The sequence below is a fragment of the Ambystoma mexicanum genome, chromosome 2q (assembly GCF_040938575.1).
Source record: "Ambystoma mexicanum isolate Mex_15411 chromosome 2q, UKY_AmexF1_1, whole genome shotgun sequence".
Taxonomy (NCBI): Eukaryota; Metazoa; Chordata; class Amphibia; order Caudata; family Ambystomatidae; genus Ambystoma; species Ambystoma mexicanum.
The window spans coordinates 297029376-297054395 of NC_090924.1; the positions used below are offsets into that span (position 1 = coordinate 297029376).

At 49.1% G+C, this 25020-nt stretch overlaps 1 protein-coding gene across 1 annotated transcript; it reads right to left on the bottom strand.

Moving 5' to 3' along the window:
- Positions 1–201: 201 nt before the first annotated feature.
- Positions 202–21921, bottom strand: SOX8 (SRY-box transcription factor 8). The gene is made up of 3 exons (XM_069647256.1): positions 20759–21921; positions 8762–9000; positions 202–3282 (listed from the first exon to the last, which is right to left on the bottom strand). The coding sequence occupies exons 1-3, from the start codon at positions 21145–21147 to the stop codon at positions 2543–2545; spliced, it is 1368 nt and encodes a 455-aa protein (XP_069503357.1). The 5' UTR covers positions 21148–21921; the 3' UTR covers positions 202–2542.
- Between the last annotated feature and the right edge of the window lie 3099 nt (positions 21922–25020).

The following is a 25020-nucleotide window of genomic DNA, read 5'->3' on the forward strand; positions in this document are numbered from 1 at the left end:
AAAAATGTTCCCTGCTCAAAACAAGTCTGCGAAACCCTGAAGTGAAATGGGTTGCAGCCTCTTGTGAATATGTTTCTGCTTTGCTATCAGCAGAAAATTGGCAGAGTTTCTCCTTTTGTTCTCCAAGTTGCTCTTTTTTCCCCTGTGTGTGTGTTCTGCGTAGACCCACGCTAACCACAAAATGAAAAGCACACAGTGGCATTTGATAAAAAGCTTTTTTTTTTTTAATTTCAAGAAATTTATCTGTACAAAAGTTAGCATTAATCAGTCAGAAAAATAGCGAAAACGGAGAATAAGAGAAGCTCACGGTGAAAACATCTTCAAAAAGGTTATACAGAAAAATAGACTGTGTAAAAAAACGAGCATAGGTTGTACCTTTTTTGAATCAGGATTCTGCCCCCCTCCAAAAAATATACATTTCAGAAAAAAAGTAAGAACAGGTAGAAAAAGTCAAAGATAACATCTAAAAACGTGTTTAGATTTACAAAGTTTTGAAGGCACAAGTTACCATGAAATAGATGGAGGTATTATATGCTCAGCATACAACAGAAGGAGCGGTACATTTTACATAAATCAAATTAGGCTAAAACTAAGTATCTAAGACACAAATTAGTGGAGGAGGTTTTAGTTTCACAGCTTAATGGATAACATCTGGTTTCTAGCAGCCAGAATTAAAATGGAACTCAAAACCATTATCATACGTCTTGAGAAACAGCAACGGCAGTGTGCCTTTCTAATGACTAGTTGTGATTTTGAGAATGTGGGAAGGGCAAGGTGGGGGGGCTGGGAATGTAGCTTGCTTTTCAGACATTGTATTCTATTTTGTAATTTTACAAAATGGCTTCCCCAGTGACTCAGCAACGGGATGGAGTGTCAAAGAAGACGTATATTGGCAATTGATGGGACTGTGCAGGGGTGGAGGCACCTCAAGAAAGATTGTTTTTTGATTCTTCTTCAAGAAGGCCCACAGAAATGATACTTTGTGTCGAGTGCCTGTAACTAAGCCTCTTAAACCATGGTGTATTGGCCCACCCCCAGGCAATACCGAGGGCCAGAAGATGTGGAACAGTCATTATGCTAAGCGATAATGACACTAGCCAAGTTCTATAAGACTGTCCCCTCTTCTATTTCCATGACGTGGCAATGAGGGAAACCATGGCAGAGACGTCCCGGATCTGTCCAGGTGAAAGGTCGTATATGGGCATAGGAGGAGTGTGAGTGAAGCGGTGCAGGAGAGGGGTTTGGAAAAAGGAGTTAGGGCACCGGGGCATGGCTGAGATGAGGCTCGGGGTGTAAGGCACCAGCCAGAAGAGTGAACACAGGCTTTCATCAGTTTCAGCCTGCCTCCTGATTGGCTGGCACCAACTACCCAGGTGCTAACCTTAAATGAAACCTATAGCAGTATTTGCTATATAAAATCATCCTTCTTGCAGATTTCAAATTGATGGAAAGATTGAATAGGAACTATGTCTGCTGCAGTAAAAATCACTTTCTAGATAACTTTAAAATGTAGCCATAACTGTGTGGTCAGTGCTTGGTAAAAATCATGCCTAATTTTAAACAAACATGTCTTCTAGCTCCTGCACTAAAATGTGCTTTTCCAAGAGTTAGTCCAACTGGTTTAGGCCTTAGTGTAATTGCAGGGGAATATGCCCATAATAATAATCCAGCACTAGAACGATAAGTGGGGAACTCTGCACCCCCCCCACCGCCCTGCGATGCACGCTGATCTGATGTGCCACCACCCCAGCCTGGCATTCTCCATTGCATAGTGGTCGACAGCACACACACGCCATGCTTTCAACTGCACCATCCCCACTATTTCGTATCTGCATCTTGCTACCAGACTCATGTTTCATTTCTACCTTTTTGCACATATTACTTCATTAATTAAAATCAAAATAAAGAACATAAATTAACAAAAAACATGTTTTTTTAAAAATCAACATTTAAAAACTTCAAAACAAATGGTTTAATTACAGCCAATCCTTGCTTGGCTTTCGAGTAAAAGCGAATGACTTCTTCAAAAGTTGGTCCCCATCGACCTCAATGTTCCCACAAGATTTTTCTTTCATTGAATAGATTAGTTCATGAGAAACGGATTGGCCCAGGCAACATTCGGGACAAACAGTGTTAGCGTTGCCTTGCTTGGTACCTCTGTCTCCTTATATAAACTCTGTCACCAGAGGTGCAATGGTGTGTCTTGAACTCAGTCCTCACAGAGGAGTCGCACAGTTCTCCTTCATTCTGCCCACAGGGAAATGCAGTCATGTTTCAACACAAAGAGGGGAGAAAAATATATTTATATATTTATATATATATTCGGGAAACTATTCTCCCTTCTTCAAAAGTTTGGAGGCATCTGAAGCCGTAGGGTGTCCCATTGCAAGGGATTTGTTTCCAGTCTATCAGCAGGCACTTTTAGCTATCTTGCGTGACAGTGCGCTCTCTTGTGTTCCTTCATTAGTGCATATCGTTTGGAAGACCTCAAAAAGACTTTTGAGAGACTAGAAAGAGACTTCTGCCATAAAAGTCAGCCCTCTTACGGCCTGGTGAGAGTTGTGTACACGGGCTGATCCCAGTTGGCAGTGGGGCTGTGAGCCGGCGGGATGGACAAGCCGTTCAAGATGGGTGTGGCATACGGCCGTCGTGAGGAATGGAAATAGGGATACTGGTAAATGCTGGAGGGGTACGCAGAGTACGGGTTGTAGTAGTTGGAGCTCTGAAGGTCTGTGTAATCACAGGGAGCACTGGAGAAAGTAGTAGCGACCGAGGCCGTGGAGGCGGTGGTGGCGCAGGCCTGGGTGCTGTAGGCCCCATAATCTGAATGTGCAGGGGAGCTGTGGGACTGGTCACGGTAATGGCTGGGGCTCAGCTGTTCCGTCTTGATGTGCGTTCTCTGCTGGCCTGATTCATTGGAGGAGGAAGAGGAAGACGAGGAAGCCGTTTTATGAGTCCAGACTTGGGTGGATGCACCGCCAGCACCCGCGGGATGGGAATATCCAGCAGCGTATGGTCCGCTTGATGGGTTCTGCCCATGGTCAGCCGGAATGGCTGCATGGCCATTGAGTGGCAGGTACTGGTCCAGCTCATGCACGTCAAAGGCTTCGATGTTGCTGATGACCTCACTGCTGAGCTCACCAATATCCAGGTTGCTAAAATCAATGTTCTGGCGGCCGCTGTCTACCAGGCGACGCCCTTCATGCTTCAGCTCCTGCTTGCCTCCATGATGAAGATCTGTTTTCGGTGTGGTGGGTGGGGTTGGTGGCCCATGAGTCTGACCTTAAATCAAGGAAAAAACACACTTTGAAATAAGGACTCAAAAAATACGTTATTACAATATACTGTTAATTAGCATTACCCCTTCCCAATTTTAAATGGTGCGTATTCTCTTCTCCAATCTCCCCCTACCTTCATTGGTCTGCAACCATTGGCTCTCCAGATGTCTTGGACTACAACGCCCATCAACCTTCGCTAGCATAGTTAATGGTGAGGGATCATGGCAGTTGTAGTCTAAAACATATCCGGAGTGACACAGGTTGCAGACGCCTTCCCTAGAGTGAAGACAATACAACATTGAAAATACAGTAGTGTCATAAAATGCATTGTATTCCCTGACAAAGCCTCTCAAGACCAATATTGGCCATGTTAAAGATATTTTGAAACGCATTAGTTTTAATATTGAAAATAATGCAATTTGGTTGCTCAACAGTTAACATCTCCACAATGCATATATGACCATTGCTCCCCCACCCCCGTCTTTAATAACAATAAAACGATATGGTTGTCTTAAAATCGAAACCTGTTCATACACATTTGCAATTTTCTGAAAGGTGGATTGATTATCACACCAAAATTGCTAAATGTTTGCTGAGGAGATTCTAGTGCGTGTCCATTAGGTTTTGGAAGTTAAGGAATTCTCTCAACACTGATCTATATTTGTAATGGTGCCACTGGCTATCTACCATGTTGCCTTGGCAGTGCTTATACGAATGATGCAAGACTACTTTTTTCAATATCAACATTCCATGCAGTGTTCTAATGTTGCTTGTATTACTGCTCTTTTAAAGCAGGTTTGGAATTGTAATAAGGCTTCTACGATAAGGAAGACTTAGCGATGATACGAATTTTAAATAAAATTACGACAGGCAGTATTTTTCTCTACCCCCGCTAGAATACTTCCTTGCGGAAGAGCACAACTTCTCGACAAGGAAAGGGGTGAAACTGAAAGAACACATATTTCGCTGGAACACTCGGTTGTTATTTAAAAGGTGCGAGGGCGATTTTCAAACAAAGTTCAGCCCAAAACTAACACTAACACGTCTTCAATTCCCGGACATTGGCAGTTCTGCTGGAGTCATTCAGCGCCCTGCGGAGTCCACCAGCCCGAATCCCTGTTATTATTATTATCTCATTGCATGATGGGGGAGGGGGGGCAAGTCGCCATATTTGCTGGACTGTTGGCTCTTCAAATTTATTCTGGGTAAGAAGTAACTTTTCCCACTAGCCTTGTCGCCGTTAGAACAGCAGATTGTAAAGGCACTTATTTTAAGGTGTTCACAGTGGTGGAAATGGAAAATATGTGGTGGGGGATCCCACAAAACAAGGGCCGGGGTTGGGGAGGAGTTGGGGGGGGCGGTATCCGAGGGGGCGTGGTCTAGAGGGGGCGGGTCAAGTAGTGGACATCCAGCAATGCTGGAAGACTTAAAAAAAAAAAGAAAACAACGCGTCTGTGACGGCAGCATTGCCTTTTACTACCGGCTTTGCCACTGGTGTGTAATGCACAATGCTCGCTACATGTACAACTGAAAGGAATCGGTTGTACATGTACGAGCATTGTGCATTACTCACCAGTGCCAAAGCCTTGCTAAAAGGCAATGCTGCCGTCGCGGGCACTTTTTTTTATTTTTTACATATTCCAGCGCGTTCATGGGCTTGGGCGGCTGACTCTGGACGGATCCCGAGATCCGGCTCCAGATCTGGTGCCGGATCTCGGATCCGCCGAGAGCCGGCCCAATGACCAGCACTGGGTGTTCACGGAGGGGAGGGATTATTTTGTCCTATGTTTTTATCTCATTTTTTGGTGAAACCATGCGCATTCTGGAATTGTTCCGATTACCACAAAAGTGCCTGTTCCTCTCGCCATCAGTAGCATTTAATATGCCCTCCTTCAGTACTTCTCTTAGCAGATGTTCTCATAGAGGGAGGGTCAATATTGCTGGATTATTATTCATTATTTTTATTATTGACCTGTCCCAATGTTTATAATTGACCTGGCCCAAAGGGACCATTTACCCCAAACGATAATGAAACGTAGCTGGGAAATTGCACTGCTGTTCTTGAATTCAGATAAATGCTTCCTGTTTTCCTGTCTGTATCTGAAGTCGGAAAGTTTGGAAGGTTGTCAATATCAGTATTTTTTCAATGCTCTGACTGGGTGCCAGGAGGTCAACAAACTAGCGCTATCCTTCTAATTATACTTTATCGACCCTGTCCGAAAGCCATAACGGGCGTTGTGGGCCCTATATTTAAAGGCTTCTGTACAGCGAGGGCATTTATAGAAGTTTAAGCTCCTTTAACATTTTCCTTGACTATAACAATCACTATCTATTTTCAAAACATAAAGTATATATATATATCATTAGTCCCGCCGGCAATTTCCTGCAAACACCCAGACAGGTTTAAAACTGCTTGTGTATTTGAAGGGAATTAGTTGTGAACATATGCCATGCTTCTGGTGGCATTGCAATGCTTCTGGTGGCATTGCAATGTACTGTTGTGTACTATCCATGTGCTATAGTCCGCAGAGCGTCCAATTAGAAGACTAAGAGAACATTTAATGGATTATAATCTAATGTAGAGCCGCTTTTAACTTCAAATGGTGGTCTATGTGAGGTCATACTACTATCCCATTTCAGATAGGGCCTCACACAGAATATATCATCGTAACGTCATAAGAACATTACAATTTAATAACGGTCAACCCTCCACTCACTCTTTCGCAAACATCTCAGATACCGATAGGCACTTTGAGACCACTACAGTGGTGATTTGGCACAGTATAAAAGCTCAATAATTAATAAGCAGACATGGTATTTTTACTAAAAACAAATTTTAGATTTAGATCTTCGAAAGGAAGACAGATGTGTTTCTCCTCCCAGCGTTTCAAACTGTGACAAGCACTTTACATACTTTCCATAGCAGGAGTTCAACTTTTTGTCTTACGCTCTTGCTGACTCCTAATTATGGACCATGCTTTTAAAAAAAGGCCAGGAATTAACAGTCCTTACAGGATCGGTCCAGTAAACGTTGACTTTAATTCCTGCCAAATGCTAAGCAGTGTCTCTGTTTTCTTACATTAAACAGTGTGTGTATAGAGTTCCTAAAATAGCTTAGTGCGTTAATGACCCTGCTTCAGAGATCTGTGTGTAAAATGCAGATAAAGATTTCAAAAACGGGCATGATCTATTCAGCCTTTCATCCTCGTTTGATCACTATAATGAGTAATGCATCTCTTGGGTGATCAATGTTGGTCACTCTGTTACAGACTAGACGACCATAGTACTGCAGGCCTTATGATTGCACCTACAGTAATTATGCAGGCCTTATGGTTGTAGCTATAGCTATTCTTATTTTGCAGGCCTTATGACTGCAGCTATTGCAATTCTGTCTGTTTTATGATTGTAGCTATTGTTATTCTGCAGCTCTTATTGTCTCTGTTGCTCTTCTGCAAGACTTGGGATTCTGGCAATTGGCATTATGTAGGCCTTATGAATGTAGCTATTGTTATTCTGTAAACCGTGTGACTGTAGCTATTGTTAGTCTGTAGGACATGTGACTGTAGCTATAGCTAGTCTGTAGTCCTTATGATAGTAGCTAGTGCTGTTCTGCAGACTTCAAGATTGTCGCTATTGCTATTCTGTAGGACATGTGATTGTAGCCACCATTCTTCTGAGGGCCTTGTGATTGTAGCTATCGTTATTGTAGGCCTTACCATTGTAGCTACTGTTATTCTGTAGGATTTAGGATTCTGGCTACTGTTATTCTGCAGGCCTGGTGATTGTAGCTATTGTTATTCTGTGGGTCCTGTGATTATAATATATCTATTTCTTATAATAATATATATTTATATTTCTTAGATAGTGCTACACACCCATAGGTCTCAGAGCGCTCAAATAACAGATGACATTATTATCCCACAGAGTGGTAGTCAATTTATCGTCCTTGGAAGGATGAAAGCCTGAGTTGACCTTGCCCGGGATTCCAGCCTGCCACAGTAGGCTGCGCACAGATATCAGGGGTGAGCGTTCTACTCACTGTCCTATCTAACCGGCTATTGTTATTCTGGAGGCCTTGTGACAGTAGCTATTATTATGTAGACATGATGATTGTAGCTATTGTTATTCTGCAAGCTTTAAGATTATAGCTATTGTTATTCTGTAGGCCTTATAATAGCAGATATTGTTATTCTGTTTGCCTTATGATTGTAGCTGTTTTCATACTGCAGGTCTCACGATTCTGTTTATTGTTATTGTGTAGGCCTTATGACTGTAGCTATAGCTATTGTTAATCTGCCAGCCTTATGATGTTAGCTATTGTTATTCTGTGGGCCTTGTGATTGTAGCTATTGTATTTCTGTCTGCTTTATGATTGTAGCTATTGTTATTCTGCATGCCTTATTATCAGAGCGAGTGTTCTTCTGCATGACTTATGATTCTGGTTATTGGAATTATGTAGGCCTGAAGATTGTATCTATTGTTATTCTGCATGCCTTGTGATTATAGCTATTGTTATTCTGCAGGCCTAGTGCCTGTAATGTAACTATTGTTATTCTGCAGGCGGTATGACTGTAGCTATTGTTATTCTGTAGGATTTATTATTTGAAGTATTGTTATGCTGGAGAGGGTAATTCGCGAATGGAATGTGGAAATGCAGCAGTAAGAAGCATGGTGTCTGAAGCCCACGTGTAATGGGCGTATTAACATATTTATCGAGTGCTCAATGTCACCATAAGGCAATCTCCGAGCACCCAATTTACAGTTGGCAAGTCGGAGTACAACACGTACATCACACGCCTCTCGCAGGGTTTGGAATTCAGAACACAGGCACGCAAAATGAACTGCCCTCCTAAACCTCGTGTATCTACAGTTCATTCAGCACTCATTCCTTGCGAGGAAGCGCCTGGAGGTGATTCCGTTCACGAGGCCGCACTACGCCAGTCTATTTGTTCATTCATTCCACCTACAGCGTTCCGAAGTGGAAAGGGGCTATGAGCATTCAAATGTTTAGGACCCGTCTTATCCTTAAACGTCCAGGGAAGATGTTGAAGGTCTTCAGGTGGCTAAATTATGTGTGCTTTAGAAATGGGACTCTAGAGCTCGCACCCTGGCTTTGCCACATGGACAAATACATTGATTGTCAGCAAATCAGCAGCCGCTAGGAACACTCAAAATGCTGATATAGAGGTATGTGAAAAAGAACCTATAATATAAAGTGATCTCAACTCCGAGGGAGCGTGGGTGTGCTGAACTTAGCCAGACATTCGCGTTTGGGCCTACTAGACTCGCCTCTGAACAGGGGGAAATCAGTGTGTGTCCTTGCTCCTCAATCAGCTTAAAGTGGGAATACTCGTAAGCACGTAGCTCCATGCAGACTGCACCACACACACGCGGACACTCAAACAGTACTGGACGGCACACACCGGCCCAGCGCAGTCAGTGAAGCATGCACGCGCCACTGCCCCCCCGCACCCTTCTCGTACCCGTGTGGTCGCTGTGGTGGTGGCCCTCGCCCATGACGCCCAGGCCGCTGTCCCCCTTGTAGAGTTGGCCTCCCGGGTGGTGGCTGAGCTCGGCGCCGGAATCCGAATCGCTCTGGCCGGCTTTGACGCTCTTCCTCCGGCGGGGCTGGTACTTGTAGTCGGGGTGGTCCTTCTTGTGCTGCACCCTCAACCTTTCGGCCTCCTCCACGAAGGGCCGCTTCTCGCCGTCGCTTAACAAGCTGCGGGGACAGAAGGGGAACCAGCAGTTAGGAAAAAGAGCAGCGCACCCGAAGAAAAAGCAGATGAAAACACGGACATGTATTACGGGAAACATGCACATAGAGTTAAAGCACAGAAAGGCAATGCTAAGAGTCGCCTAGAAGAAGCAGCAAGATTGGTGGCAGCCAGGGTCAAGCTGGAGACCATATAGGGTGACTGCTGGCCTGGCCCGGGCGCCCTCTCTTCATATGGGGAAGTACAACGGTTTAGAAGCCCTGCTTACTAATTCTTTGGGTGGCTGCAGTGACACGTCACCGAGAGTGAGGCCAGGAAATCCCGATTGAGTCTCTGCACTGCCCCCCCCCTTACGCCTCTAAGCCCCTCGCCCACCCCCTCGCCCAGGTAAACTCAATCAGGCTTATTTGCAAAGCGAATTTTCCCCACTGATAAGCAGTTTGTGAATCACTCCTAATGTGTGGAGGGTCGAGGGGGGGGGGGGGGGACGGAGTGACACCACATCACAACCGAATGTATTTGGAAGCCCTTTAGCAAAACACGTGTTAGCACGAATACAACCTCTTAATAACTTAAAATACTTAAATGAAAAAAGCGATTGATTTCATTGAATGGGAAAGAGGCCTATGGCCATCGGTCACACACTATTTCTATAAACCCGTTACAGGTGTGTGCCACTCGAGTCTATTGCAGGCTGCAATGTGCCCCTGCTACGACCCATCCTACTGCAAGGTCACACAGCGTTGCAACACGCCAACAGTGTCCTACAAGAAGTCACCTCGCCTCTTAATATTAATAATACTTTCAATACATGATGACTGATGATTTTTAAATGTGTTTGCTATAGGACATCGTGGGTTTTAATGTGTTCGGTATGTGGCCCTGAAAAAACTGTAATGCATGAATTTGAAACATTTTTTATTTCATGATTAGACAACCATGGGCATGTTCAATTGCACCATGTTGTTGTACATAACGCACGGCACACCCAGGGGCATGACTTGGAGACAGACCTAGTTACACACTTCATAAACATGCGAGAAATCCGATGTCAAACAGCCTTCTACAAATGGCTGCTTCTATCGACAAAGGGAAATGGTGTTTCAAATGATATGTATTGTGGCCCGCACACGTCTGAGTCCTTGATGTGGAGATGATGACTCCCCCTTTCATCCCCCCATGCTAGATAAAATGAGTACCGCCGAGTTGGGTACAGGAATTAGACGCGTTTTGCATGCTTAGGAGCAGGGCGAGGGAATTATTATAAATGTGGTGCCATAATCAACATGTATATACATTAACTATCTATAATAATAGAAGTAGCCCCATGTATTAAAAATGCACCCGCTTGGTATAAAGATTCACCCATCTCTACGTTGTAAAGAAATGAAGGTACGGTGCGCAAGTCATGAATATTAGCTGCAAAAGGGAGACATGAAAAGCGACTGATATGCGGTCAGCGTTACGCGGTTACTTTGTAAAGCAGAAGTCACGATCCGGCTGTACAATAAAAAGCGAGAGGCTGAGTAAACCCCTCGTCTTGTGTTATAAGCCTGACTCTGCTGTTTCACATCCAGAAATCCGGCACTGGCGGCTCCTTGATGTAAAACATCCAGGGAAGAGGGAACAAAAGGTGCATTCTTCCCCCAGCTACAGAGCTCGCTCCCCTGGCGTGACGAGGCGCGGCTGGGTCACGCGCCAGCCCGCGACGTCTATATCTGCAAGGGCTGCGCGCGCTCAGGTGTACACCTGGCCTGCGGGGCGCGCGCGCCTTCTGGTGAGCCATGTGTGTAACCTGCATCCTGCCACGACCGACTCGGCCGTTCATCCTTTCGGGACTGGAAATACGGAACCACGATGTCCAATCGGCTCCAGATATACGATCATTAACACCCAGTGTGTGGTGGCGCAGTGCATACATGCTCAGTAGTACAATTCCACTCATGAGTGGGGCCCCTTTGCCACCGAACCTCCGGAACTGGCGCCGCCGCCCCACCATGACTAGACAGTGGGAGCCTGAGACACCACACAGGCGCGCCCACCTGAATAATTTACACTGAAGTGCGCGGCCTGGCCCATAACAAAAAAAAGACATAAAAACGGGTGCCTCGGTTACAAGGACGGAAAAACGAATACTGGGGGAAAGGGTGTGATAGTTTGGCCTTTGATATGTGGCAACAAAACACAGGTCGGTTATATTGCAGCGTTAATGGGACTTAAGATTCATGCGACAGGTTAGTACTTGCCATAATTAAAAAGAGTGATTCGTGCGCTGTACACGAAAGGCACAACATGTGCCAAAATATGTACATTCGGTGTTCATTTCGGCTTAAAAGCACTGCAAATAAGAGATATTAGCATAATCCTGGAATGTGCACTGTGGCCTCCTCAACGGGATGAACGAACATACTCGGCATATTAATCAACTTTGCACGAATAAATCCAATTCTAATTCTTGAATAGGACTGTTGCTTCAGGTGGAAAAAAGAGCACCGCAATTGAAAAGTGCATAAAAAACAAAATGACTTCGATTGCGGTCGTTCCTTGGCGACGTGGCCCGTGCGCATGAGCCACCGGCCTGTGCGTATCCGTGTTTCCATTAAAAGTGATGTTCTGTGGGCAGTGTTGGCCCCGCTCCTGCACCGATCTCCACTGGGAGTTTTCCACGCCTCCTGTCTATATAGAAGGGAGGAGGGGGGTTCAAAACTCCCGTAAAGAAGGGGCGAAAGTGCAACTGCCTCTGTTTTCTTCTCAGTGAAAAGTGTTTGGCTTCCACTTTAAGGCTTTCCCACCCCCAAAAGTACCACCAGGCACTATTGGGGCACGTTGCAGCCAGCATAGGGGGCTTGCACCGTTGTGGGGAAATTAAGTTTACAGCGCCCATCGACTTTCAGTAATACAGAAGCCAGCACCGCGGGTCCGCTCACACTGTGAGCTGTTTAATATCATATTTCCGCGCTGTGCTCAGAGCACTCTCAAACGGTGTTTTTGTTTACCTGGGATGCTCCTGCAATCGTTTCCAATATGTATTCAGTGTATATTCTGTGATTTCCAAACGTCTAACTTTGTGCCAGAGTGAGACATGTATGTACATGTCAAACAATAGCGCAAACAAAGTCAACAGGTGTTTCGCACGTGGGAGCACTTCCTCGGGACTTGTGTGCCTGGCCTTGTGTTTAGGTATCTGAGTTTCCGTTCGACTTGGTGAACGGGTGCTTTTCAGCTCCCTGTATTTATTGCTATCATTTGTGGAAAGAAGCACTCTTTTACTTGTGTTTGCAGTTCTACTCTCCCACTATATCGCCAAGGGACACCAACACTTAGTCATAACACTATATCAAAATTCCAAGAACACATTGAAAATAGTCCGCTAGAGTTCTCCATGTCTCTTGCCTGTGGGGCCTCCACAAAGCCACTGCTCAGCTTGCCCATTAGTACACAAACCGCCACTCTTTGCAACTATGCCGATTTTGGCGATACTTAAATTCTCCCAGAGTACAGATGACATTTATCACAAGTGTCTTGCAAGTCTCTGGGGAATCGCGCACAGCATTTAAGCGACCGGAGTCCGTGTGCTCGCTGCTAAACGAGAGCGATGTCGCACTATATAAATATGCTATACGAGAATAATAATAAAAAAATGTTTGCTTACACGGAAGCCAATCTGCAAAATGTCTATTATCCAGCCCCGAGTGAAGAGAGGGTGAAGGGGGGGTTAGGCTGCGTGGTCCCACTGCAAGTTAACTGGCCTGAGAGACCGCCTTTCTGATAAACGATAACGCGGCGTGGTTGTCTGGCCTCCCGTGGGCCTTCCCGCAGGCCTTGGGAGCCTATGAAATCGCCAGATTCGCCCGCGTCCGCTGCAAAGCCATTTTGCGTTTCCGAGCGGGTGGCGCTTGTCGTGGAAGACGGCCGTGGCCACGGGTGCACGTCCCTTCTTTACAGAGGCGGCGGGTGCGTGAGAGTTGTTGCTGGGCGCCTGGCACGGCACGGCACGGCTTGCTCTGCCGTGGCAGGCACGGCAAGGACTTTCTCCTCACAGGCGCCATTTCGTCGGTGGCTGCGGGCCTGGAGGGATCCCGCAACGCTTCCCCGCTGCGTGGCTCTCTTTATGTTCTTGCAGTTTCTAGTTCACTGTGCGGCGCCGAGGACACGCGCGTGTAAAAGCCGCTCCTGGCGCCACACTTCATAAATAACGAACCGCAGGGCACCCGCAGGCTTATATAACGCGCGGCCTCGCTCATTTACGGGGAGTGTGAATGAAGTGGGCTGCACTCCCTAATGGACCCCAGGGGCTAAGCCAACCTTCGGAGGCCTGCGCCTTATCCAACGTGTTGCAGGGGGACCAGACGTCCTGGAATTAAGCCCTTGGGCTCTGCCCCCCTCTCAGACCCGAGTTTGTTTTTTTTGTGTTTTTTTTCTCCGAAACCCGGACAAGGCTGTCAAACAATTGTGCCACAATGACTGCTTGGGAACTGTTTACAGAGCAAAAAACTCTTGGTAAAATCATGCTTGCAGGCTTCATGGACAAAACCACACATTTGTATCCAGAGAAATGTTTCAACCACTTCCCCCGTCCCCCACACACCACATTTCCCCACTACTGAATATCAGTCATGGGACTCAGTGTCAAACGGTAGTCCTACTTTTATGTTGGTGTCCTGTGTCCGTTTGATTAATTTGAAAATCTGGTCACCCTATATTAACGTCGAAGCGCCATCTGAGCAATGGAGAAAAAAAACGGTGGCGAAACATTACGAACTTGACAGTGTCAGTAACATACACACCACATATTATGTTCCGTGTGACAATATGAACGTACTTGTTAACATGTTCAAAATATGGGTTATGCCAACGCTTCCCCAAGAGGCGTGTCTGTATTGCCCATGTGAGGATGCCTTGCTTTACACGTTACAGCACTGGTATTCAAACTGAGTGCAAAGAGGGGGGGCGAGTCCTCCTTTAGTAAACATATTGTTACTGCCCGCCCCCCAGAAAACATTTCTGCTATATTTTCTATTATGAGCAATCACCGGAATCCCTTTCCTAAAAGCCCCCCCTACCCCCACACGCCGCCCCCCCCCCACTCCCCCGACCATCTCCACAGTTTGAAGACCACTGTGTCACAGACAGTTCGCTCTTTATTGAGCGCATTAGACAACTGAGCTGTCTCAGAAGTGCGAAAAACGGAAACTGCCTTCAAGGACCTCCATATTAATTCGCTCCAACGGACAGGTACGTACAGGAAATTAGCCCCTCGAAATCAGACAAGTGCCTAGAGGTCGGCCTAGTCCATTTCGCAACGCGTGCTACGGTGTTCCCATCAACGCTCCAGGGGACGTCTTTACAGTTTTCCTTTCGATTTGCAAACATATCAGAATGGCAGTTGATTCTGATGTCGTCACTTATAGAAACACAACATGGTCGGCGTGTTAAATGTAAATTACTTACAAGAGCTTCGGGAGGATTGTGTCTGCAAAAAAAGTAGCGATTTCATCACAGATTGGAGGCCAAAGGAATCTGCGAAAGAAAATGGCGCCTGGTCGTTTGCCAACGTGCGCATCAACGGTGATTCAAAAAAGTGTCTCCTGTGTGTGAAATGTCAAGAGAAAACGGACACGCTCCTTGTGTGTTGTACAACATTCTAATGAATTCACGTCGAGTGAGACATCTCCATTTCAAGTACCCCAAAATTCAGCGAAAACCGACCAACTGTGGATGCGACACAAGGTTGAGAAAACGTGATGGATGGATGGTGCACACTGGGGATTTCGAGGTGGGCACCCTTTAATTCCCAGAGTAAAGATAGTTGAGGACTAGAATACCAGTTGACCATAAAAGCATAGATGGTCCGGTGAGGGACACATGGCCAAAGAGCAACCACATGCCAAAGTTATACTTTCCGGGTGTTGAGATTCGCAGGCAGGCGTGAATTTGCCTCGGAGAGCCAAGTCTTTACTCTCAGTGTGCGTTTGGTGGGAGCTTTAATGTCCTTGACTTTTATTGCAGAATCCACGCCCCCGTGGGCTATAAGGACACCGGGCACCCCGAGTTCCGTGCCCCGGATCTTCCCTTCAGTGCCCCGCCCCAGTGCGGTAAAGCCCCGGAGATGCGCCACTTCAGCAACTCCCGTACTTCGCGTTAATTTATCAACACTCACTAATGGGATCGGGGGATTAGGGATGGGAGCTGGTTCGGTGGTGCTGGAGCACCTTTACAAGGCCACACGTCACTGAGTTGCACATTACTCCTCTGTTAAAGCTGTACATTTCTTTACAGGCCAGGAGGCCTTGGTGGGGGTGCTGCTCCCTGGAGACCAGCTTTGTTGCACAGCTTAGGTCAGGGCGGCGTTTGAACACCCAAGCAAGAGTCAAGCACTGCTACAGTAGACAACATGACTGTTCCATTTAGTTCGACACCGGACAGAACAGACCGTCCCCCATAAGGGCAGGGCGTATACCCAGATGCCCTTGCGATATTAAGCACCAATGTAAAGCCATCGGGAAATGACCTGAAGGCTCTCGCCACCCCTCCCCCCCCGAACGCCCCCTTCACCCCGCATTCCACGATGGATTCGACTAGGGCCTGAGTCGCACCGGCCCTCTCTTGTGTTAAGTGAACAATTGCGCCACGAGGAATGCGCCTAGAGGTGAATGCATGTGCCTGTAATGCAGAATGCCATTTTCAAAAAGACCAGCGGGAAAACGGGAAACGGTCATCTCCTTCTGAAAGGCTCCTGCAGGGGCCGCTGTTTACATCTCGCAAGAGGAATAACTGACATGAATGAATGAATGAATATACCCATTAATTGTAAACACGGAGACGCAGGAAAGTGGGGCTTTCTCCCGAAACTCCACGGTTCCCGTTTTGGGGTGAGCCAGCCCACTCGGAGAGAGGTGCAAAGGTCAACTGGAGTCGCAGACTGTACTGAAGCAAGCCCCCACGGCAGCAGTCCGGAGTTGGGTGGGAGGTTGCTGATAGGAAGCGGCTTTGAGGTTATTTATTCCCCAGGAAGGAGGTAAACTCAGGAGTTCCCAGTGAGCGTGCTTACGCCACCTAGCGAACTGAGAGCTCGGCTTCCCGTGCTTGAACACTGCGATGTGGCCAGGCCCAGCGCCCGCTCGGCAACTGGCCTGAAATCACGGAATACTAGCCTGTGTCCGCCTCTACTGCGATCCGCCCTTTAACAGCTGAATGTCGAAGTTTCACCAGTCGCAGCTTCAAGCAATTTTTAAATTAGTAAATGTTTAGGCCCGCTGTGGCCCACTCTGCGCCGACTGCAGTCTTTATTATATCTCTGTGGGCAGATCTAAACCTGGCACAGACCCACCCCTTCCCCCATGTGCAGTGCGGGATTCAAGCAGTCTGGCGTTTACCAGCCCGTGAAAATAGCACGCAAGCACTTCCACACCCAGAGCCCCGAACCTGGCGCCAGTGGCTTGTTCGTGGAGTATTGTTTAACAGGCGAGGAGGGCCTGCGCTTCTGTGCAGCAGCCAATAGGATAGGAGAGGGATGGGACGCATGCAGTGGGCGAGGGGAGTGGGTGGGTAAGGTACTCATTTACAAAAGCCTTTTGGAATGAGAAAGTCCAATTGAAAAACACTCTGTAAATCGGGCACTAAGTGGAGTTCTGTGCGCGAGATCGAGCATAGCCCTGAGGCTTGATCGTCTCGGGAGGATAGCTCAGGGGCAATGCGCTCACCTTGTAAAGTAGACGACGTGAAGCAACACAGGTTCGATCCCCCTCTTAGAAACCTCTGGATATTATAAATAACCATTACACATTAATAGTGCCACCAAGGTACAAGCGGTCGACTTGTTGTGTTTCTTCACTGTAGCAGGCAAGGGTTCTCCTTCTAGCGACTGTGCAAGTCCTGTCCAGTACTTGCTACAAAGAGCACTCTTCGCTTCTCGGCCTCACTGAGAGCGCTCTGGGTTTGGCTGTGTAAGGAGGAGTGGTTGTCTAATTGGGTCTAATGTGCCTCACCCGCCTCTAAAAGGCGACCCATTACAACTGTGACATCAGTCTGAAATGTCACCTATTACTTCCAGGGCTACAGTGTGCCTTGCCCACAGTGTGCCAGTGCCCAGAACCCCGTGCACGTGCACTAAACAAACCCAGCGAGGACTGGAGGGTGCAGTGAGGGGACAGAAGTAGGGCGAGATTGTGCAGTTAGGGGCGCCTGTGGTGTACCAGAGACTGGAGAGGGTGGAGCGAGGCCCCTTGAAGCCTGGCGTGAGTAGCAGCGATGGGCAGAGAGGGTGTAATCAGGGCGTGTGGCCTCACTGGAGGTTAGAGATGCTGCAGGGAGGGGTAACTATGGTGCAGCGAGGCAGGTGCACGGTGCACTGGAGGCTAGAGATGAGCAGTGAGACAGACAAGACTGGGAGAAGGGTCGCCGAAGGCTTCAGATGGTGCAGTGACGTATCATGTTGTTATAATCCAGGCGCGGTAGGGTGCAGTGACGTCTGGCTAAGGCCCCTTCAAGGTTGAGACACGGTACAGTCAGGATTGGAAAGGGTGGATGGGGCAGAGTGAGGGTTGGGCAAGGCGTACAGTGAGGGACAGACAGAATGCAGTAGGCTCATTGATATTTAGAGTTGGTGCAGCAAGGTATAATCCAAGCCGGACAGGACAGGGTGCGATAAATTGCCCACCAAGGTTAGAGAGTTAGGGTGTAGTCGGGACTTCAGAGAATGCAGCAAGAATGGGAGAAGCCTCATTGGTGCAGCGAATCCGAATGGGAGAGGGAGAGGGTGCAGTGAGGTCTGGGTAAGGCACACAGAAAGTTAGAGATATGATAGGATTGGATATTTATAACGCCCTTAACATCTAACCACCGAGCCGGGGATCGAACCTGTGTTGCTCAGTGTCGTCTTGCTTCCAAGGCGAGCACGTTGCCGCTGAGCTATCCTCCCGAGGCCGATGGTGCCGTGAGGGATAGATAGGGTGCAATATGTATTGGACTGGTGCGTTAGAAGAGGGCATTGAGGGTTCTAGAGGGTACAGTTAGGAGAAGGGAGCAGTGGGGATGGAAGAAGGTTAAGAGAATGTCAGATGGGTGGCGTGGGTGCTGCAGTTGTGCGGTGTGGCTCGGCGGTGGTGAAAGCGACTCAGACTAGGCCCAGTGGGGGGGGATTCAAGATGGGCAGTGATAGTGTGCAGTGAGGACTTCGTGTGGGTCCAGTTTTCACCGTGACAGTTGCTGGCACCTCCCGGGCCTGGGGAGTGAAGTCGGAGACTGGGCGGCATGCCTAGCTTTCGGCTCTGACGACAGGTCCTCTCAAATTCAGCAATGTGCACCTGCACCTAAACAAGGTGTCATGCTACAGTATTCCCATGGGCTTGGGAAGAGAACGTGCTGCCACCGCCAGAGGGCGCCTGGTTCTTGCTCATATGATGTGTGTGCTCACTGGAGTACAGTAGGTAGTTTCGTACAGTACATACTGGGATGTACCTACAAGTGCCCCCTCTGTCCCTGCCAGATTCTATGTGCAATCTAACAGAGCCGTGCATTGTGCAAATGGGCTGTTGGCTGCTCTGTATCAGGGGAGGCGGGGGTGGGGGCGGCTGGAGTGCGCATACGGCTCAAATGCATAGAACACAGGTTATACTGGGGTAGAGTGCACACTGGAGGACTTGCGCAAGAACTCGATGCCAGGGCTTGTCCCAGGTCTTGTATTGTGCACATGTAGTGGCAGCTACACATGGGGTACAGTGGGGACATGCCAGGTGTATGGTGGAATACAGTTAACACATTTGGGGTCTGGTTCATGGAATTTTTTGCACGGTGCAAAGTGACTTTGCACTGCCAACAAACTCCCTGATTCACGGAGCAGTGCAAAGTGTATGTTTGCACTGCTTCATGAGGATGTTTATTGGCAGTGCAAAGTCACTTTACACTGTGCAAAAAAATCCACGAATCGGGCCCTTGAGTGCAACAGAAATGTGGGTGGACAGGCGTGTATTTAAGCGTACAACTGGTGTTGGGTGCAATGGATGCGCGTAGGGGACAGGAGGCCTGCTGCACTGTATACACAACCGAGCCCCATGCAATGTATACGTTAGATATTGTATGGTGGGGACTAATGCATGCACATGAGCATGGGACCTTGGGACAGTGCATTGCCGGTTGCACACACAGCCTTGCTTGCCGGGATCTTGCTCGTCCTATATGGGGTACACGTGGTGGAGGATGCCGTGTGGTGGTGTACAGCAGGCATAACGTCCAGCGGTGCTGACCGTCAGAGCTGCTTTGCTGGGCCAGGCTCGAGCTGCGCGCAGCACTACATGCATGTGTGCATTACATTGGAGTGGAATCGATGCAGATGATGTAGAGTAAATTGCGCTGTGCAGTGTATTCCTGGTGCACGTGCGGTACACACCTACCACAGCTTCATTGGCATCTTGCTGAAGTTCTTACTGGATGGGTATTTTAGGAGCTGTCACTTTTCCCCACCAGCTTGTCCGTGTGCATACAGCGCAGGGGTGCTATTATATAGTATGTGGGATCACTCAGCAGGACTTAAGTCGAGGGTACACGCGGGTGGACAGAGTCCCCCCCACACTTTTTCAGAGGGCATCATGCTATGCTGATTTCTGGTGACACCACATTCAATTGGTATGTTAATGAGCTCCCCCCACTTTATTTTTTAGGACTTCACCCTGGGATACAGATTAAATGGGGTACAGCACAGTTCCAGGGTCACCCTGAGGTGTTCACTGACATGGGGTCTTGCTCTGCTCTGGTGGGGCATGACGCTATATAGTGGGGTACAGCATACACCGAGTGCAACACATTTTGAGGCGCACACGATGGTACTGGGTCCTGTGCCGTGTACATGTATTGTCAGACACTGCACAGCGAGATAGAGTACACAGCGCGCTCCGCACATGCCGGGGTGTGGGTGAAGTACTCACCACCAGGCTTTGATAAGACGGGGTCTTGAGGAGCACGGTACTGTGTACATGTGATGTACAGTGCTGAATGGTGGCGCTCGGTACACGTTGGGGACAACACATTCCTGGGGGCACAATAATGTACACTCCCCAACAGAGTTTACCAGTGGGTCTTGCCCGCTCCGTACTGTGTGCACATGAGGTACCGGATGCTGTACACTTCGGCACAATATACACTGGCGAGCGTACATTTCGGGGTGCACACGCTGGTACTATTTCAGATGTTGTGTAGACTTTTGCGGAGCTCTATACTGTGTGTACATGCGTTGCAGGGCTCTGACCAGTTGGCTCTATAATGTGCGTCCAATGGCTCTATAATTTGCGTGCATGCGCTGCAGGGCGCTGTACACTTGGCTCTATACTGTGCGTGCATTCGTTGCAGGGCTCTGTACAGTTGGCTCTATAATGTGCGTGCATGCGTTGCAGGGCTCTGACCAGTTGGCTCTATAATGTGCGTCCAATGGCTCTATAATGTGCGTGCATGCGCTGCAGGGCTCTGTGCAGTCGACTCTATACGGTGCGTGTATGCGCTGCAGGGCTCTGTGCAGTTGACTATGCTGTGCGGGCATGCGCTGCAGGGCTCTATACGGTGCGTGCATGCGCTGCAGGACTCTATACGGTGCGTGCATGAGCTGCAGGACTCTATACGGTGCGTGCATGAGCTGCAGGGCTCTCTACGGTGCGTGCATGCGCTGCAGGGCTCTCTACGGTGTGTGCATGCGCTGCAGGGCTCTGTACAGTCGGGCGCACCATACACTGGGAGCAGTACATTTCGGGGGCGCGCGCGCGCGCAGGTACTCACCGCCAGAGCTTGCCCAGGGTCTTGCTGAGCTCGGCGTTGTGCAGGTGCGGGTACTGGTCGGCCAGCTTCCTGCGCGCCGCCTGCGCCCACACCATGAAGGCGTTCATGGGCCGCTTGACGTGCGGCTTGGCCTTGAGGGAGCCGGCGCCCCGTACGGGCATGGGCACCAGGGACCAGTCGTAGCCCTTCAGCACCTGCGACACGGCGTCCCGGATACAGGCGGGGAAGCGCTCCTCCGACTCCCCCGCCGCGCCCTCGGCCTTGGGCACGAGCGGCGGCGGCCGCGGGGACAGCGCGGAGTCCGAGTCCGAGTCCGCCGGAGACATGGACGAGCTGGCCGGGCTGCTGCAGCTGGGTGGGTCCCGCTCCTCCAGGGGCATGGTCAGCATCGGGGAAGGCAGCGCGGGCGAGGATGCGGCTCACTGGCCGGGAGGCGGCAGAAACGGCACCAGAGAGCGAAGGCTGGGCTTCTAGGCGTGGACCATGTGCATGAGTGGGGGGCGGCTGAAAGGATTCCCCGGAACCAACCAAGTCAGCGCTGGCAGTGCTGCATGACAAGCACGAGGAAACGTGGACAAGTAGCAGTATTATAAATCATCAGAGTGTCTGCTTCCATGCACCGGGGACATTACGGGCATGGGAATGTGCATCACAGTCAGGAGTGTGGACGCCGAGGTCTGAAAAGCTGCAATGTCCTGAAAATCCCGAGAGTAGCAGCTGCGCCCGAGAAGGTTCAGTCGTGCAGGCGGGGCTGTCCTGTGCTCCTTCAGCCGTGGTGGTCGGTCCGCGGAGGACGGCGAGGGTCCCACCGGTCCTCGCTGGCGCGCGCAGGGCGCCCTAGCAGAGCCGCTCCAGGTGCGCGCGGCGGTCCCCTTGTCCCGTGCTCAGCCACAGAGCTGCTACAGCGCGCGCTGGCCTCGGCGAGGGGTGGCGTGAAGGATGCGCGAGGCGGCTGTTCCCGTGCGGCTGGGCTCGCGCTGGCCCCGGCGTGGAGGATGCGCGAGGAGGCTGTCCCCGTGCGGCTGGGCTCGCGCTGGCGCCTCGAGACAGCTGCACGCGCGGAGCCACCTGCGGAACGGATGGAGCCGCGCTTCCTCGGGTCTCTGGGCGTGCTGGCTAGCCCTTGCGGAAAGTTTTGCAGAATACAGCGGCTCTGCTCGGGCTGCCGCTACTTTTCATGAAGAGGCAGCTCCACTCGCCCCGCCCACGACCGATCCTTCCATTGGAAAACGTGAAAGGGGCGGGTCTGCCCCGCGCTCCCGCTCTTAAAGAGGACGAGCCCTTATTCCAGCCTGTTTGTGGTCATTTTGGTTGGGTTTGTTTCCTGCCCCGTAGGGGCCTGCGGGTATTTGATTTAATGTGCTTCTGCCAATAGATCCCGCAGATATGCCAAGTACGTTCCCCTTCCTGTGCGTGCGGCCGCGTGCGGCAGGGGACGCGCCACCGAGTCACTCTCACACCTTTAACAGCTGTCCACAAAGCGTCCACGTGCACGCATGCTTTCGCCTCTGGATTCTATAAATAGGAGAGGATAAGTTAACCCACTGATCCATTGTGTATTCGTGTTATCCCGCATTATGCAAGAGGCGTTGATTACTGGGGTGATGTGTGTAGCGGCGTTGCACATACACACGCCGCGTTGCATTACCTCGCTTTACTAGTGCATCTATGTGCTATCACAGATCACCTAAAGGTTTTTGGTGTGCTAATTTACATCGCCTACATATATCCCAGCACACGTTGAGTTCCTTAACTCATTGTCCAATCCGACGTGTATATTCCCCTCAATTAACATACTGCAGACGTCCCATCCGTGTCTGCGCCAGACACAGCGGGCTGATTGTGCACAGATACATTTTATGGGCCTAGTTTACAAAGCGTTTTTCAATGGGATTTTCCATTGAAAAACGCTTTGCAAATCGGGCACAATGTATGGTCTAGCTTGCCAAAGGATTATTTACACTCACTGCGTCACGTTACGTATAGAGCCTCAAAAATCCAATGCCATTACCTGGAACATATCTAACCAGCAGCCCCGATATAACATCACCAATCATTCGCTTACAGATGTCGCACTTGTGACGATTCTCTTGACCTGTAGATTCGGCACAATTGACTTAGATCCTGCGGTTTCTATTTAAAAAAAAGTGCGGGTTGGACCCGGATGCGACTGCCTTCGATCTGCATGTTCAACATATGTGACATACGTTGTCCTTAATGAACAATACATGTATGTATGTGCGTGTGTTCAGACTTCCACATTTCAATTGTATTTGCTCATTGCATACAGGTCATACAATTACCTATTCAACGTTTCATATGGAAAATAGGTAAACATGCATTTTCTTTTTTCTAAACATTTTAGTCATGTTCTGCTATCCGACGCCTCGGCATAGTATGCATGGGCTAATGTGTCATTCACCCATAGATTATATACACCCGTAGCAATCAATGCCTGTCTGTGTCTGTCCTCTTTGTGCACGGGGTTATTGCTGCTATCAATAATCTACAATTCTAAAGTATATACATCAATGCTTGCCTAAAAATCTGTATGTACCCCGATTCTGTGTCCCCTCAAACGTTGTGGCCAGTGCATGGCCAAGAAGGAGCTGTCAGCGATCTGCAGCCCATACACGACACCAGTGCCCTTCCCTTTGGCACCTATGCATGCTCAAGCTCTTCTGGACACAGATCATGGGCAGTTTGCGCAGTTTGGAGTCTGTTTCGGACAGCGTATGCCAGCCGCTTCTCACCCCACCGTGCGCACAGTCGTGCGTCGGTTCGCCGTGCGCATCTCGCGAGCTACGTACAGGCTTGCGAGTTTGTGCTGCCTCCCGTGTTCTCGCGTCGCAGGGACTCTGTCAGCCCATTCGCGCGCCGCCCACGCTGGCGCTGCCTGTCCACTCTGCGCATGCGCGGAGGTGGCCGGCCCATGTTAAGCGTGGTCCCCAGTTACCGGTTTCCCCCACAGCCTGCTCGCCTCTGCTGGTGCATTCTGCCCCCTCCCTTCGCACATCTACTCTTGCTGACCCCTTTGCTTTGTCCTTTACACATTACAAATGCACTTTCGAACTATTATTTAACTAGAAAACACCGAGGTAAACATGAAGAAACTGCAATTTCATTAAAAAATCATGAAATAATAATGGCCATATAATATATAGCGCACGTTATCGGATACTTTAAGTTTCTAAGCACTGTAATACACCGTGTCACCAGACCGCGGGAGGATAAATGGTTGTGACTGGGCCCAGCCTGACCCCTATCGTCGGTCCCGTATCGAGCCAATGGTACATGCACCCCAATATAAGTGTATTGCGAAGAGAGCGCTTCTGGTCCGCGCTAAAACCGTTTTATGCCACATCAGTAAATCAGAATTAAACCAAAGATTTTTAAAAAAAATCTAATGCAAGCATCTGGACAGAATTTCCTTCAACAAAAAAGTTATATAAACATTTAGTTCTTTTTTCCTTTAACATACCTCTATCTGTATCCATTACATTATTTTCAAGGCAAAATGAGTTATGGACGCCACTACCTAATCGGTAAGGCGTGCCAGTTAAACATTAGATTTTACGGTCGGAAACACATCCTATCTCTCAAAGATGCCCAACAAACACAGACGCTTTTGCGCTCCTGTGTGTGGCCTAGTTGGCACACACTGAGACTAACCACGACAGGTACCTCTTCGTGGGGCAGGGAGACTTGCAGGGCATCGCTTTGATTTGAAGGGTGTGGTGTGGTGGGTACTCAATAGAGGTGCCAGCCTCGTTTTTGGCTCGACACCCAAGGCACCACGCGGCCATGGTGTCCTTTGGCGCCTGACTGGCATCAATACACACCTCAGCACCCGTGCCTGTATCAAGCACAGCGCTGCTCGGCAGTGGATAATATTTAGAAAAGGCATCCAGAAAGCGCCTCGAAGCGCACCTGAAACGTAGACGCACGTATCCCGAGTGAGAGGTGTAGGCATAAGCTTCTTCCATCGCTATTCTTTAATAGGGGTCACATCTGTGATATTTTAACCAGTACCTGAAAAACATGACCGGACCTGATGTATCCTGCCGCCAAGTCTTGTGAGAAGAGGGCTTTCCTCTTCCAGGGGCTCGTCCTCTGGGCACTGAGTGTCGAATCTGGAGAATCTGGATCCCTGGATGTTTAGGCAGTTGGGTCACGTGCTCTGTACTCAGACGCCCGTTTCCCGGGTCACGTGCTCCCTATACTGGGCTGCGTTTGCGAGACGCGGGCCTGGTAACTTGGGT

Coding starts and splice junctions, on each gene's coding strand:
- SOX8 (XM_069647256.1), bottom strand. CDS start 21,147: ATGCTGACCATGCCCCTGGAGGAGCGGGACCCACCCAGCTGCAGCAGC. Junction 9,001..20,758: donor ACCCTGGGCAAGCTCTGGCG/GTGAGTACCTGC, acceptor CTGTCCCCGCAG/CTTGTTAAGCGACGGCGAGA. Junction 3,283..8,761: donor CCACCACAGCGACCACACGG/GTACGAGAAGGG, acceptor CCTTGATTTAAG/GTCAGACTCATGGGCCACCA.